General features: G+C 31.2%; 1 protein-coding gene across 1 annotated transcript in view; it reads right to left on the minus strand.

The window, feature by feature from the left end:
• Positions 1-14,146, minus strand: part of LOC126737533 (uncharacterized) — a 126,163-nt gene extending 112,017 nt beyond the window's left edge. Inside the window, exons 1-2 of the mRNA XM_050442466.1 lie at positions 13,986-14,146; positions 13,538-13,721 (exon numbers count right to left, since the gene is read on the minus strand). Coding sequence (XP_050298423.1) covers positions 13,538-13,720 — 183 coding nt within the window. The 5' untranslated portion in view covers position 13,721; positions 13,986-14,146. The remainder of the gene's footprint in view (positions 1-13,537; positions 13,722-13,985) is intronic.
• Positions 14,147-17,847: the final 3,701 nt, after the last annotated feature.

The raw sequence follows: 17,847 nt of genomic DNA on the forward strand, positions 1-17,847 counted from the left end.
ACTTTAAATAATATACCATTGCCAAATGTAGATAAATACAATAATTTAGGTATTATTGTTGATGACAGCCTAAAGTTTGAAAGCCAGGTTGTGAGGGTGGCCCAAAAATCTTTCTGTGCATTGAAAAATTTGTACAAAAGTAAGGAAATATTAATACAAACCTGAAAATAAAGTTAACGGAATCGCTTGTTTTATCACACTGCAATTATGGTGACACAATTTAATGGTCTTTTCTTAATAGAAATTTAAAATACCGGCTTCAAAAGATACAAAATGCTTGTGTACGGTTAATTTTTGGGGTGAGTGTAAGAGAGCATATCACTCCAAAATATTGGGAACTTGGTTGGTTGAAAATCTGCAATCGTCAGAGGCTTCACCTGAGTTGTCTAGCAAAACGATTACTTGACAGATCCTGTCCAGGCTATCTGTTTGATAAGCTTAATAAAAGAAATACGCCTTATAACAGAGACACGCGCTTTAATGATTTATTTGATATTCCTAGGCATAGAACAGAACTTTTCCAACGTTCGTTTTCCTATTTGTTACCTAAGTTAGCCGACACTGATATTTTTCGCAAACTGATGATCTACCATTTTTGAAATTTAAGAAAAATTGTAGGCAACATTTACTTAGCCAAGTTTAAATTGTTAGTTGGTAAAAACAATATACTTACGGCATCGAATGTCAAATTTTTTAGTGATTTTATAAAATTTAATTTCTACGCTTGTTACCTTTTGTATACCTTTATAATTACAAAAGTATCATTGCCCAGTTAGTACCTTAAGTTGCCAATATGTAAATTTAATCTTATGTATTTTGTATGTATGCTCGGTTAATAACAGCTATGCTGAACTTTGCCGAGTTAAAAATAAAATATTATTATTATTATTATTAGATATATATTGATATTAGGACATTTAGAGCTAAGAACATTGAAAGGCTAGCTAGAAGTAGCATGTCGTGGAAGTATGGGCAATTTATTTGCTTGCAACATCTTTAATGCAATAATGCAAATGCTTCTGTAGATATTGCAGAAAAACACTTTATAATATCATAAAAACCTGTCACTTAATTTGTCAGACACAAAACAATACTAGTGTCCCTCCTCGATAAAATATCAAATATATTTAAAAAAAAACTATGATCAGGTTCTCTTTAATGAAGTCGATATTTTAACGTTAAATGAATGTAGATAATATATTTTAAAGAAAATGGGTATAATGACGTCTTGTTGCCATTGTTAATGCCACCGACACAAGGAATCACTACCACTGACGTCGTCAAAAAATATATACATGATAAATATCTATTAATTATAGATTATGCTTTAAATATAAGCAATATTACCGCTTATGAACTATTTATGTGTTTTTTAACACACTTCTTCTAGAATAAAGGTACCTACCCAATAAGAAGCATTGCTATGTAAATAACACTATTTAATAGTCTCTTAATAATTTATGTTTTAAGATAAAATTTTTTAATATATTGTATAATTTTATTGTATTAAACAAATATCAGTTTTATATCACAGCAGATAATATATAAAGGTGCTGACTGCTTCAAAGGAAGCTGTTATATCGGAAACTAATCTATCTAATATCTTTATTGAAAATACACATAATAACTATAGATAGGTGTACATAGGCATTATGCCAAGATTGAATATTTTGCCAAGACAACAATATACAAAAATAAGTCCTATTAGTAAAACCATGGAGAAACCCCCAATTTTTAATATTAAATTTAAAAATATATTCTTATTTCACTTATACTCGTATTTCACACACATATTCACATTGAAATTTTTATGAAGGCTTATTTCTACGATCCTCTTTTTTACGTTTATGAAGACGGTTTCCATGATGTGATGTTATGAAAGTATCGGGATTTACTTTTGAAAAGCTGGGTTTAATTGCCTGTTTCCCATGCTGGCACAAATGGCACAAGTTTGTACCATCGTAACAATTCAGAAAAACTCTGAAATGAGACCTTTTTGTCCTTTTCTCTTTTTTAACCAGACAATAAATAAAAAACACAGAACCTCACAAATGCCTAGTGTAAACACAAAGCCATTTGACTTGACAAGATGGCATTTCCCTTATGCTTGCGGTGTTGCCATGCCATATTCTTAAGAAGCGTTAGGAATAAGAATGTTATTTTTTTTTTGTTTAAAGATGTTATACAGTGCGAGTCTGTAACTTGGAATAAATTCGATAATAAATAAATGGAAGCGTGTTCGAAAAAACGCTCGGACACGTCAATTGAGATTGTAAGTTGCGAAATTTTTACAATACATTTTTTTATACAATATAAACTTACTCAGACGTCTCTTTCATCCCCTAGCTGTCCGATAAAAACGGGACGCCTTGAGGCGGACCGGTGCATTACCGCTATTTATATTCTGTTGTGAAATAATATAGAAAAATGCTTTTATTTTTTATTATGAAAATCAAAGAAACAGGATTTGGTTGGAGAGTTACATAAACTTAAATTACATTTTAGACAAAATGCTTGAGTTTCTGACGTACATTTTGGAAATTTACACTGTTTTTTACCTGATCGATCACGGAATATGCACCTATGTCCTACTTGATCGAATCGAACGTCTTCTGTTGGTAGGTATGCTCGCTTTTTTGGCACAGGTGATGATCTGGGGGACGAAGAGGATAGTCGACCAACGCTGCTTTTACGTCCGATTTGTCCATAATTGCAAATCGATTCAGCCACAATCGACCTAAAAACTGGTAACTCGATTTTTTTTTCAGAGTTAATACGGTGGTACAATATGTACGAATTTACGATCGCGACCTCTATAAGATGAAACAAGATGCGGTTGAACCATTTGCGAGTTTTCATCCGAATGTGATATCTCCCTATTAGTCCATCCATTAAATCCACACCTCCCATGTGTCTATTGTATTCTTTGATAATTTTTGGACAATCAATTTCGTAGTATTTTTTCTCTTTTCTATTCCAGCGAGCTGGCTTTAGAACTTCATTTACGTACGTAGAGGCAAAATTTTTTGTTCCAGCGTAAGAAGATATAAGTCGAACAGTCTTGGTGTCATGCCACAAAACAGAGGTTATATCAATACCAAATGCATTTCCTACATATTCTTCCGAATAACCTCTTTCTACTTTTTTTTTGCTATTTCAGCATCACTTGATAACTTACAATTGGGTACACGATTTGGGCGCACAGTGCCTAATGAGTAAATACCTCTACTTCGGAGATAAACAACCAGGCCTAGAGAGGTGTAAAAATTATCAAAATAAACGATGTGGTTTACAAAATTTGGAATATGCTGTGATAAGCGGACCACCACCTTAGAGGATGCCCCCAGATTTGGAGAGTTTGGAGGAATTATATTATCTCCTGCACCAGTATATATTTCAAAGCATACAAAAGCCTGAAGAATCACAAAGGGGAAAAAATTTAAAACCCCACTTATGCGGTTTATTAGGTAGATATTGCCTAAGAGGGCTTCCAGTCATTTTTGTTGCGCACATTTGTTCATCCACGCAAAGTCTTGGAAGCATTGGTACGGATAAAAATACATTGTTAAAATGTGTTATGAGATGCCGAACCTTATACAAACTGTCATATTCTGGTCTACCTTTGCCAGGCATCGTTAACTTATCGTTGAAATGAAGATACCGTCGAATCTCCTCAAATCGCAACACCGGCATCGTCTGACGAATCCCTTTAAAAGAATGTCTTCCCCAATATGATCTTACATTTGGATAACGATAAACCGACCGAATATATATAAGTATTCCAATATATTGTCGTAGTTCAGTTGCATCTGTAGTGAACCTCGTGGAAATATTTTTTTGGCGTGCATATAAATTAGTCTGTTCGGTCAGATGCTGAAAAAAATCGCCATTCAAAAAGTACCGAACGCAATCAAAGGCAGTGTTTAGATCCTTCAAAGCAGCTGGAAGTTGTTTTTCTCCCCGAAATACGACTTCATTTATGTGTAATTGAAGATTTTTTTTCCTCCAAATAATAGATTTGAATTCCGGCGAATTGTTAGTTATGCCAGTAATATCCCCCGAAAACGTTCCTGTGGTAGGAACTTCTGGCCTATCTTCTTCTTCAGCAGGTTCAGGCGGTCGGACACGATTAGAACGCTTATAAGTTGATTTACGCTTTAAACGACTAGCACTAGCAAGAGGTTCATCTTCTTCAGTGGGTGGTTTAGGTACATTAAAACTAGTACTTGGTTTCGTGCTTGTTTCACTTATTGACGAATTATCAGATGATTGGGCTGGTTGCTCTGGACCTATTTCGTCAAAGTTGTCTACAACTTCAAAAGACGTTTCATTATGATCGAGTTTTAACTCATCTTCGGCAGTAACCAACTTGCTAAGAGGCTCATCGCTGTCGTAGCTAGCATCACTGTCGTCACTGTCTATATAACCCTCGCTATCAGTGTCGTCAGGAAGACCCTCAATTATGTCAAACGCCTCATCTGTTGATATTTTGGAAGTATCAAAATACTTGCGACATCCAGCCATAACTGAAAATACCGCAAAATCTATTATATGTAATAATGTTTATTTACCAATGTGTAGGAAAACTTATATTAGGCATTGCATATGTCCGCCTGTAGGCGGGAACGCTTGTAGAGGGGCTCTTGGCGGTCCTATTTAATTTTAGCAACAACTAACATAAATTTCTTAAAACAATAAGGTACAAATAACTTACCGATAATTTTCTTAACACCAAAATTCGTTTGAAAACAATTTAAAACTTTCCACCAAAATAACAATCACGTACGGACTCGCTTTTTGACCCGATTTCAAATGAAAATTGTTTGAACCAGGTGTTGTTTACGTCGATGCAAAAAGTAGGCAACCAAATATACATTAGAATATTGAGTAGAATTTGCCGAAAGGCAAGCATATGCAGTAGCGTTAATAAAAAGACATATTTTGGTTTTAAATGGAATTTGAATGAAGTCCGCCTTAAGGCGGGCAGGTGCATTAGAGGGTTAATGTGTTATTAGCTATTCAAGAAAATCCTAATATTCTCACTAGGCAGCTAGCGCGCAAATTGGAAGTGACCGAGTCTTCAGTAGTAAAGGTTCTTGAAGCAGAAAAATTTCATGCCTATAAACTAACAATTCTCCAGGAACTCAATAAGGAGGATGCTGATAGAACAATTAAATTTTGGTAACAATTTATGGAACTAATACAGAATAATAATCTTATTACAGAAAACGTTCTCTTTTCCGATGAGTCGACATGCTGCATTATGCTGAACGGAGAAGTAAATGGTCAATATTGCTGTTATTGGGCGCAAGAAAATCCCTGTTGGATGAGGCAAGGCCACTCTCAACACCCAGAAAAAGTAAATGTTTGAGCAGGAATTCCAAGTCAGCAAGTTATAGGCCCACTTTTCTTCGAAGAAAATTTAAATGGAGCAAGGTACTTGGATGGATTGGCAGGAAAGGACCTTATAAATGGCCACCAAGATCGCCCGATTTGAGTCCGCTGGATTTTTTCCTATGGGGATATTTGAAATCCAAAGTTTATGGGACCAAGGCGGCAAATATTGAGGAGTTGAAAACTAGAATAAGGCAAGAGTGTCGAAACATTTCTCCAGAATGCATAAGAAACGTTCAAAATGAATTTGTAGTACGTTTAGGGCATTGCCAAATAGTAAATAAATTACATTTTGAATACTTATTAAAGAAAAAGATTTAAAAGAACCCTCTTTAAGTTTATGAAATACGTTTTCTTTAACGCCCTGTATCTTAAAAACAATCGAATAAAGGTATGGAATGTGATACATCAAAATGTTTGGAATTTTGTGGAGAATCGAAAAATATAATAACATATAGACCAAAAATATAATACTATATAATTTATTAGTGTGTTTTTATTATTTAAGTTTATCTAGTTTGGATGACGATTTTAATGAATTGTGTACTCCAAAAGTGTAAGTAAAAATGAAGAGAAGTAATTTGCAGAAATATTAGATTCTGGCTAAAAGGGATATAGAGCGAAATAAAATAAGTAACGATAATTCTAGCTGTGATTCTGAGGACTGTGACGGCGGTTCGTGAAATATTGGTGAAATGATAACTGAACATTCAGGAAAAGGAGTAACCACTTTTTAATTCAACTGAACTTGTTAAAGGAGGAGGCTCGAAGCTCTATGACTTTATATCGAAAGTCGCTAAACTAATAATTACAAATGAGCAAGCTCTAAATTATAATTCGTTAGGAAAAAAAGAAAAAAATAAGTTTGCTCGTATGAATATCGCTGTATGACTCCTGAAAATACTTTTTCACAGGCATTGAAAGCCTCAATATTAGCAAAGATGAATAAAGAATGCAAGAGAACAATTTAATAATGGCTGAGTAGAGCATATGATCGTAATAGCTACAAAGTCATAACATAAAATAACTTTTTTAACTATACAGGCTGTTAAACCTTAAGAAAAAAATCGTTTATTTTATCATAACTTTAATAATTTTCTAGCCATGCTTATGAAATTTAGCACACACCTTTTGAATGAATTGATTGAAAAAACAACCATTTTTTGATGTAGATTTTTTTTAATTTAATCAGTCGCGTTCGTACAGGAACGTAGACTAAATATTTTCGAAAAATATTATGTACGCCATTAATTTTTTGTAAATTAAAAACCATTTTTATAATCCCCATAAATTTTAGAGCAAATTTTATTTTTTGACTTTTTTACGTCCGACATGTGATTACCGCGGAAAAATAATAAAATTTTTTTATGCATGTTCAATTTATTGGTAAAAAAAAATTTAATTTATTTATTCTATAAACATATCTACATACATTATTTTACTATTAAATTAAAAAAAACAATACGTAAACAAAAATAAAAATTTTCAGTTTCGTGTTTGTGACCCAATATTGCGGAGGGTTATTGGCAAAAAGATTACCAAAAAGATAAAACTAACACACAAAATTTTATTTTTGTCAAGTGTATGTCCCAAATTTAGGTCTCACAGTGTATTAAAAAATTAAGTTTCTGGTTTTGAACGTATAGGTACATACATCTTCCTTATCTACTAATCCTTAACTTATAAACATAACATTGAATCATAAAAATTAAATAAATAAACGCTCGGAAGAAAAAAAACATTTGTTTTTTTGGCTTATTGTCGATTCTAGTTTTCCCACAATAACACCTACAATTTAACCCACGTTAAAAATAATTCTACGCTCCTATTATAAATGTGTTTTAATTATAACTAAAGAAACCTAGACTTAAGTAGGAGGTGTAATGTATAAAAAATAAATTTTATATTATTTTTATATAAAAAAAAGTTTTAACGGATTGTACCTGAATGTAGTTTTGATTGTGTCGTGGTTTTTGTTTTTTGTTATTTTAATTTTTGTACACGTAAAGAACATTTATTTTAATAGTGTTTTTTATGTACTTGAAATTACTTTGTTTTATCTCTGTCATTACTTGAATCCATTTCAGTGTCCTGAGGATAACTTAATATAAGTCGAAACGTCGACATTTAAGTAAACAGGTTTCTGTTTTATTTCTGACCCCACCCAACAACCCTCCGCAATATTAAAAATAAAAATAGTTTAGATTAGCTGTTAGGAGTTTAGGACATAGCTTTATCTAAACTTTTCTTCTTAAAATCATCTAAGGATTAACACCCTTAAGGATCAGCATCTTATTCTGTAACACCGTATATATGGCAAAAAATTTAAATAGTGTAAAAAGATCCTTTTTTAATAAATAGGAAATTTTTCATCAATAAAAAAGGGGGTTTTACACACGCCTAACATACCAAATTTTTCTACTACCGAAGAAAACATTACAAAAAATCAAAATAGTGCATAAAACAATTGCTTTGCACACTTGTGTGTAAAAAAAACGTAAAAAAAAAAAACAAATTATAAATTAAATGTCAAATTCACGCACTAGTGCGTAAAAAGACGAGGGCACAAAAAGCGAAACTTTACAAACCCTGGAAAGTGAGTACTTAATGTACACGGTAGTAGTGTACGCACCGTAATAGATTTTTTTTTGATTAAGTATTTTTGGAGATATTTATGTGGCTTATCCGTCATTATCATAATGTAAAAGATAATAATGTACTTTGTGTAATTTTTGGATACCTGGTCCTTTTTCTAAATAAAAAAAGATATCTTAACATCTTAAGATCTTATTATAAAAAATACCATATGTAAATATTTTCTTATTTTATTTACATGCAATTTTAATTTTAATGTGAATTTTAATTTCATATATATGTATGGTAGCCTTAATAATGCTTAAAAAAGACATCTTAAAGGCATAGTAAAAGGCATCTTAAAGACGCGTCACTTGTTCTAAATAAGAAATCTTTTAGACTTCTTTAGGATATCATTGTGGTAGATGGAAGGTGTTTGTTGTGTAATCTTTTAATTGGGTGAAGAAGGTATAACCATTATTATAAGCCACTTGCAGAATATCTTATTCTTTCTTGAACTTTTCATCGGATAGTGGAATATCAAATAATCTGTGAAGGTGAATTGAAAGCTGCAATTTTTGGTTAAAGGGATGGTTGAGAAAGATATGATGTGTCTATTATTAAAGTTTTATAAAAACCGATCTAAAAATGGCAGAGAAGAATCCTTCTCAATTTTGTAAGTAAACTGGAAGTAAGGCTGAATTGAATTAATGAATTTAAGTCCTCCAGATCTTTTTCTACCGAAGCCATGTTCTAACATGTTTGTTAAAACAATTATATTCACTAATTTTTTGTTGTACTATTATATTGTACATTAACATATCAGCAAGAAATAGACAAAGATTGGATCGTATAGCCAAACCCAAATTTTATATAAAAAATGACTATCAAACTGGAAGAAATTTTGGAGAAGCTTATAATTAACTAATGAGCATGCATAGCAAACAATGAGCAAATCCATTATCAAGTGAGAAGGTAGTTTGGTCATTTTAAAAAGCATTTCTCTAAAATTAATAATTTTATTTTAAGGAACACTTTATTTAACTTAATAATTCTTATTTCAAATTATTGAGTCGTTTCGCATAAGCTTATTAAAGAGCTCACTGTTAGCGGTTTTGTAACGGTAAAATAGATAAAGTATGTATATATAAAGTAATTTTGTAAGTTAGAGGTTATTATCGAGGTCGTGTTTTATAAAATTTTGTTTGATTTTTTTTATATTTCAACTTTTAAATTGGCAAATAAAGTATTTTTGATTTGATTTTTGGGTATGGAATGAGGTTTCAAATGATTTATAAATATATATACTAACTATAATATATATATAAAACCACATTTCATATTCCCGCTTTAAAAGTTATTTTTCTGACGTAATTGAACCTGATGTAAACTAAAAGTGTGCATACTAAATAATGCCTAAGGTTTTTTTTATCTGATTTAATCTTTAATGATTTCTACGTCTAAGATGAGTTCATGTTAAAAAAAAATGCATAAAACGTTCTGAATCTGCTCAAAAAGCTATTTTTCTAACCTAGTTGAACTTACTGCAAACAAAAGCTTTATTGTATTATTAATCATTATTTTTAAGTCTAAAATGAATGTTGAAAAGATGGATTTTGAATCTCATTTTTTGAGTTTTTACCACATTCCACTTTCCAGTTAGGTACGCATTAAATAGCAATTATTATGACTAGTTAAAGTTCTTACAATGGAGACATATGATTTCGTAACAAAGATTCTTGAGGCTAAAATTTTTATGCCGAAAAGTCTAATTTTCGACTGGGGGTCATTTCACATTTTCGGGAAGCATTTGAATGGGCCAATAATTCCGGAGTCTCAAATGTGTAATTACGTCTTATTGCGTAAACTATTCCGAATTCCCAAATTTTTCCTTTTCAATTATTTTCTTGAATCTCAAAATGAAACCAAAATTATTTCGAAAATAATAGAGGTACGACTTTTGAATTTCATTTTTTTAAAGCTCTAATACAGGGTGTCCCGAAATTACATCGCAATATTTTACCAGCCGCATCTTTGTCTAAAAATAAGACAAAAAGTCTATATACAGTATGGTTCAAAAGTGCATCGTTTTTAAGTTACAGGGTGTTTTATGAATCATGTTAAAGACGGTTTTTCGTTAATATATCCGGAACGCCTAGTTGTAATCTTTTGAAATTTTCAACATTTACTATTGGTTTTATTAAAAACTGATATTGCAACCATTTTTGCCAAAATGTATACAGGGTCGTGTAAAAAAGGTGGTCGGTAAAGTTTAAATTATTAAAACTTTTTTTCTAGCAACTCCGTGATAATTTTGGTATTAGAATTTTAGAATTGAAAAGAACAAACGTTTTTACATAAAAAAGGTGCTCTTGTCTAATTTCGATAGGAGCTTCCGTTTTCGAAAAAATTAGATGTATATGTTTTGCAAAGAGAACGCGTAAGTTATTTTGGTAACAGTTAATAAAATTAAAAAGCATCTGAAAAATCCGTTGGGGATAAACATGACCTAAGACTATCACAAATACTTTATTTAAGATCAAAAATTGTTTTTCGAGTTAAATTGTTTTTTTTTAATGTAATTGAATAGGTAAAAAAAAGGAACAATTAATTTATTACGTAAAAAAAAACACAAAAACACCAGACAAAAAAGCACAAATTATAACAAATGTTTAAAGTAGTTTTCATTTTGCTGAAGACACAATCTTGCCCTACGCGTTATTGCGCGAGTAGCCCTTAAAACAAAAAATGGATTTTTCTTTATTTCATTAACAGCCCAATTAATCCTTTGCATTAGTTGTTCACGGGTATTTATCTCCACGGCATATATCAACTCATTTAAATGTCCCCATAAATAATAATCTAACGAAGTTAGATCTGGAGATCGAGAAGGCCAATTTATAGGACCACCTCGACTAATCCAAAATTTCAGGAAAATGGTTATTCATCCACTCACGCACATTGCGACCAAAATGAGCAGGCGCTCCGTCTTGTTGAAAGATCATGTTTTGGCGTAAGATAAGAGGAACTTCTTCCAGAAGCTCCACAAGATTATTTTCCAGCATATGAAGATAATTCTCCGAAGTTAGCCGATTAGGTAATTCTATCTGGTCAATAAGTTGGTCCCCGATTAATCCCGCCCACAAATTTACCAAAAACCTTCTTTGAAAATTAGTACGCCTTATGGCTCTTGGATTTTGATCTGCCCAAAAATGCATATTATGCATGTTAAATGAACCATTTAGTGTGAAACTGGCTTCGTCCGTCCATAAAATGGAAGGAATTAAGTTTGGATTATTAATTACCCATTGACAAAATTGGATCCTCAACGGAAAATCGTCTGGCTCTAAATCTTGGACTCGCTGCTAATGAAACGGTTGTAACCCTTGGGATCTTAGCATTCTTACAATCTAATAAAAGTTAAATTACTATCGTAACAATAAGTAATTTTTTTAATTACTTACTATAGACCGAGGGATATGTGTGGCTCTTGACACATTTCTTATACTTGCCCCCGGATTTTCTTCAAAAACATTTAAAACATTTTCTAATTATTCTTGTGGTCTGCCTTGTCCACGAGCTCTTTAAAAACTTTCGTTATTGCATAAATTTCGGTAAGTGTTTATAAAAACTTGACGATCTGGAACATGTCTTAAGGGAAATCTTCGGCGATACTCACGGATAACCGCTAAAGAACTGCCATTACACAAACCATAAACAAAATGCATGTCAGCTAACTCTTCATTTGTAAATCTATCCATAATTTTTGAAAAATGAATCACAAAAAAGAACTAATTTACTTTGCCAAAGCAAATTTAAAAAATGTGAAATGTCAACAAAACGTTAAACAAAATTTAACAAATAAACTAATTGTCAAAAAACATAGCCAACTATTATTTTACAAGATGTTATTTGTAGTTACTTTTTGAAATACCAATTCATGATTTATTAACAATTGATTTTTTCGAAAACGGAAGCTCCTATCGAAATTAGACAAGAGCACCTTTTTTATGTAAAAATGTTTGTTCTTTTCAATTCTAATACCAAAATTATCACGGAGTTGCTAGAAAAAAAGTTTTAACAATTTAAACTTTATCAACCACTTATTTTACACGACACTGTATAAATTTTGGCAAAAATGGTTGCAATATCAGTTTTCAATAAAACCAATAGGAAATTTTGAAAATTTCAAAAGATTACAACTAGGCGTTCCGGATATATTAACAAAAAACCATCTTTAACATGATTCATAAAACACCCTGTAACTTAAAAACGATGCACTTTTGAACCATACTGTATATGGACTTTTTGTCTTATTTTTAGACAAAGATGCGGCTGGTAAAATATTGCGATGTAATTTCGGGACACCCTGTATAATTAAATAATTATTGGAATAATAATAAAAAAGCTCTAATATAAATATAATACATCAATTTTATTTTGAAATTTTTGTAATGTCTAGCTCATAACACAAAAATCAGTAAACTGTAGGTCGAAACGTTGACGGATTAACACTTTAGATTTATTTAACCAATCAAACAAAGAGCTAAATTAAATACTGGCTCACCAGAATACGTTTCAACTAAATAAAGTTGTTCTGCAAAAATCTATTGAAGGACGTGAGTAGTTGAATAATTTTCTTGGCTCTTAACATGGAAATTACAAATAATAGATCCTTAGTTTTCTAAAATCAATTTCTAATTTTCCGTGGCATGTTTTTCTATAATTTTATTCTAGAACAAATAACAAACCTGGCATAATATCTCCCTTAATCGATATTGTTTTCTTTAATAAACTCCGATATAATAAGATATATTACATAACAGAAGTAAATAACTCACTTTGATCCCTTTAACATATATATGTTTATTTACGTTAATATATGTTACAAAATAAAAACAAGTTGTCCAAAAGGTTTGTTTCAATTTATGCATACATGGCCGCCGCTATGTATTTAAGGGCATCCCTTCCATTATCCCTTGAGATGACTACGTAGACATTTAATATTTTATAAAAATAGTAAAGTAATCCCCAATGTGGAATAAGAAAATATATGAGAAAAGTCTGGAAGTAATTGATTTTTTATGATTCTATAATAAGATTGTATATACGATGGAGATCTTAGAAGCTGTTATTTTAATAATTTGTGTTCTGAGGATGATTATTAAATATGTGTGAAACGTTTGGCATTAGTAATAAAAAAAGGTGTAAAATTGCCATTGATATTCCATAAATAAACGCTCGCCTTTTATATTTAATGAGACATCGTCATATAATTCTGTGTTTGTCAAGAGATTTCCCACTAGATATAAAAAGTTACGTGAAGGGATTTTTCGAATAAGAATTAATAGGAATTGAAAAATATTCTTTTTATTTGTTAGAAATAAAATAGTTATGTGTTTTTTTTTTTCACTAAAATACAATTTTAAAACTAATTGAAGAGGCTTGAGAAGAAACATTTTTAGATGTTAAAAGTACGATATTTAATTATTTTTCATATATCACATTAATGAGCAGAAAAAAATGAGTAAACTTTTGTAATTTCAACAATTCTTTTATATGTACTTACAGGATATTCATCATATCTCACTCCCAGTTGGTAGTCAGGATAGTCCTCATTTATCCTATCAGAAGCCGAAATTCTCTTCTCCAGTTCGTCGGGCGTTTCGAAAGGAATGGCTGTGGCCACCTTCAGGAACGATGAGGTGGCCAGACAGTGAAGAGTAAGAAAGAGAATCAAATTGGAACGCATTCTAAAATATTTGTAAATGGTTTAATTTTAATAAAAAGGAAAAATTTTGGAAAAGATGCTAGTAAAGATAATTTAAAAATATATATATATATTTAAAGCTAAAAAATTAATAAAAAGATGAAAATTAAAGAAACATTTTCGGGGCTAATATTTTTTCTATCTTTTTCTGTTTTTATCCAAATAATTAACATTGACTTGAATACTAAAAAAAAAGCAGTTGAAAATGCATTTGAATTTAAACGAATTAAAAACATTTACATCTTACCTTCAAAATGCAGCAAAACACTTTTTTACACTAAAAATTGTCTTCCGCTAATTCACAAATTAAAATAATAATAATTAATTTTTTATATGGTCGGCTGAAAATAACAGTTAAGAAACTTTTCTTTACAACAGCCAGAAACTTTAATCACAATCAACAATGAAACTCCGAAGTTCGTATGAAAGTTGCAAGTAGAGAAGTTGCGCTTTTAAACGACACGCCGATCGACGAAGGCCACGCAAAATCGGCGCAACAAAAAAACTTTCGGTTTAACCACTTATTAGGGGGAAAACTCCGGGGGTCCAAAGAGTTTAGTGAATGGTGAAAACTCATGAAGTTGACGTCATTACTTGTTAATCCAAGAGAGGCTAAGGAACTTTAACCCAGAGTTAACAAGAGAAATAAAGTTCTAATTAACATCCAAACCACATGCCATTATTTGAGAACTGATGTCCTTTGTCAGTCTATATAATATAAACAATAAATATAAACACTACAAATACGTATGTAAGGCAACTCGTTTTAATTCATTTTATCTTATAATACGATCTCGTCTCTATATGTTGTTTGAGAAAAATATTTTAAAATTGTGGCGTCGGCAGTTTTATGTTATGTTACGTATTGATAAATGTCCAGCCTCTTAAAAAGTTTTTCTTAAATGTTTGACATGTACTGCCGTGTTAATTGAAAAAGGCGTAAAAAAGCGCGTCTGCAAAATTGGCCATTTTAAGTTATTTACCTCTAGGGAGTCTCCGCAATGAGTTCTATCATCTGTTAAAATCTAGAGGCGTATCTGATCATCTAAATGTGTGTATAATTAAAAATAGAAACGGCGTATCTACAAAAATGCAGTGTCTGTTAATTGAAACGATCGTATCTGACAATATATTAGTAGATTTAGACGTAACCAATAGAATTGGTGCAGATACGCCTGTATCAATTAACATAACGTTTAGGTTTTAGAAGTCGATGTTCATCATAACCTCACTTTTTTAGATATAGGTACATATATATCTTGTGAGATTTATGTTATTGCTTTTGTGCAGTTTCTGTGTTGTAGTTTTCATTAATATATACGTTAAAATTAGGATATTTGTGCTACTTTGTGCTAGAGTATTAACAAATTGTTGGTAAGTTAGTACATATTGAAGATAAAAGAAAACTTACCTACATATTTATTTTAAATCTGTTTGCAGTCAAAATTTTAATTGTCATCTAGGAGCAAAAAATTGCTTACGTTAGCTATAAATGCAAAATTAAAAGATGATATCTGTCATTTCAAAAGTAATAATTACTACTAGTAATATAAACTACCCAAAGTTGAACTTGACCCAGACTACCATTACGAATCTTCCAAAATATCTGATTTATCTGATGACGAAATAGATTATTATGACATAAATAAGCCTGGAACTTCTTATTCATACAAAAAGAAAATTGTAGTCATAGATGACATTCCTTTAACTAATAAGGAATGTACAAATATACAAACAGATTGCTTGTCAAATTGCCATGACCCAAATAGACCTGGACCTTCGTCTACAAATAAAATCGTGATCTTAAGTAACATTCTTTTAAATCAGGGATGTAAAAATTTTGAAATGCAATTATGCGAAGAAACTGATGATACAATTTTTATACGAGGAATTGTTACAAACATATTTGAAAACGCGATGAAGCAGACAAGCCAAAATAGCACCGAAAAATTTGTGAAAGGCATTATACTTGATGTTCTAGATAATGTAATACAAATGTTTACAAAAAAAGATGAAGTTAGAAAACGTAAAAGGTATTTTGAACTAACTAAAACTGAAAGGAAAGAATCCAAGGCAAAAAAAAGAAAAACCAAGCATTTAATAAAAGAAGCATGCGGTGAATCCTGTGTAAAAAATGCTTAAATAGAAAATGCGGAACGTATACAGTTATACGAAGAATATTGGAAACTATCTGCAGATAATCAAAGGACTTTTGTATTCTGTTGCCTTACCAATAGCGCCACGAAAAGAAAAACAGTCGGTGAATGACCCTTCAGAAGAAGCAAAACGCTAAATTATTTTTCCACAGATAAAGCGGGCAATAAACAAGAAGTGTGTAAAAAGTGTTTCCTTTGTACTCTGGGTTATAATGCAAATAATGATAAAATCATCCGAAATGTTTTAAGCCCAGGTACATCTCTTATTGCAAAACCAGACGGCCAGACATCAAATTGTGGAAAAACAAAAATTGATCCAAATATTATTATTGAGCATATAAAAACATTTTTATGAATAAATTTCGCAATGCCTCCTTATCATATTACTTATACCGAGAGGTGGTTGCCAGTCAAAATATATCATTTAGTGAATTGGGTCATGAAGAGTGCTAGACTTTTTGAAAAGGAGTTTTTAAAAAACATAATAGTGCTCATAAGAAAGAAAACCTGGATCCCTTATGTAAAAATTGCAATGATTTGGGAAAAACATTATTAAAAATATAAGAATGCCCGCAAAATGTACCAAATAGATGCAAATGCAACACAAACTACATCCGAAATCGTTATCGCCGCTGATCTCCAGAAAGTAAGTGATGAGTATAATTCGTTCGTTTTTAATTTTTTTTTTAATTCTCGCTTTAAATTCGTCGTTTTTAATTCTCGTTTTCAATTTTTAGGTAATCATGTTACCTAGATGTGATACTTTTAAGGAAATCATTTTTATGCCAAGACTTGTGGCATACAACGAAAGTTTCGTTCCGGCTGGCAAATTAGGCAAAATGTCGCCATACGCCGTTTTGTGGCATGATGCTATGCAAGGGAGGTCAAAAGAAAATATCATTAGCCGTTTTTATCAATATTTCCTATACATGAGAGATACTAAGTGTGTAATTTTGTGGCTTGACAACTGTTACGGCCCACAATAATAAAATTCCTCTTTTCATGTTTTATATATTTAGTTAATGGGACAGAAACTTCTATAGAAAAAGTAATTCTGAGATATTTTGAACCTGGTCATACGTTTATGGCAGTGGACTCGTTCCACCATCAAATTGAAGTCAGCTTGAAGAGGCGTGGGAAAATATATGATTTTCCAGATTTCGTAGAAGCGGTAGGAGCTGCATCCAAATTAACAAAAGTTATAGAAATGAATTTGGATTGTTTCTATAAATGGGAAGATCAATCATCACAGTATAAACTAAAGAAAACTACTCCTAGACCATACTTAAGTAACATGGTAGAGGCAATATTTGAGAGAGGAAAAAGAACTATGTCATATAAAAATTCATTTGATGATGAAGTCATTGAACTTAATTTCTTAAATTCCAAGTCTCAAAAACAGGGTAAGTTGAAAATTTTAAAACATCTATAATATTCAAATAAATACTATTGCAGGAATTTATATGCCCAAAAAAGAAATAAGTCCTAAAGGAATACCAAATACTAAGAAAATTGAAATTGTAAACAAACTTCGTAACATTCTTTCAAAATCCAGAATGCCATTTTGGGAAAGTTTACCTACAACAAACGACAGAGTAGAGTCCAGTGATGATGAATGAAGCCTTCGAGCTTAACCCATAAAATTTAAAATGTTAGTTGGCAACCTGAACATTAAATTTAAGTTACTTATTTATTATTTATTGCAGGTTTTCGAATCTTTAAAGCCCCATGTTGGAGAATTTCACTCGTGTATAAATTAATAACGTGTTTAGTGTTAATCGGTTTTTCCGATCTGTATCCTTTGTAAATGTTGAGTTGGATAATTTAGTTTGCTTTTGTTAGGTACCCTAATATACGAAATTTAAAATTAAATTCTAACTTTCTTTATTTGCCTCTTTTAGTTACGCCCAAAATCACTACATTATTGAATGATATGTTAATTGAAAAGAGCGT

This window comes from Anthonomus grandis, chromosome 6 (assembly GCF_022605725.1).
Source record: "Anthonomus grandis grandis chromosome 6, icAntGran1.3, whole genome shotgun sequence".
Classification (NCBI taxonomy): Eukaryota; Metazoa; Arthropoda; class Insecta; order Coleoptera; family Curculionidae; genus Anthonomus; species Anthonomus grandis.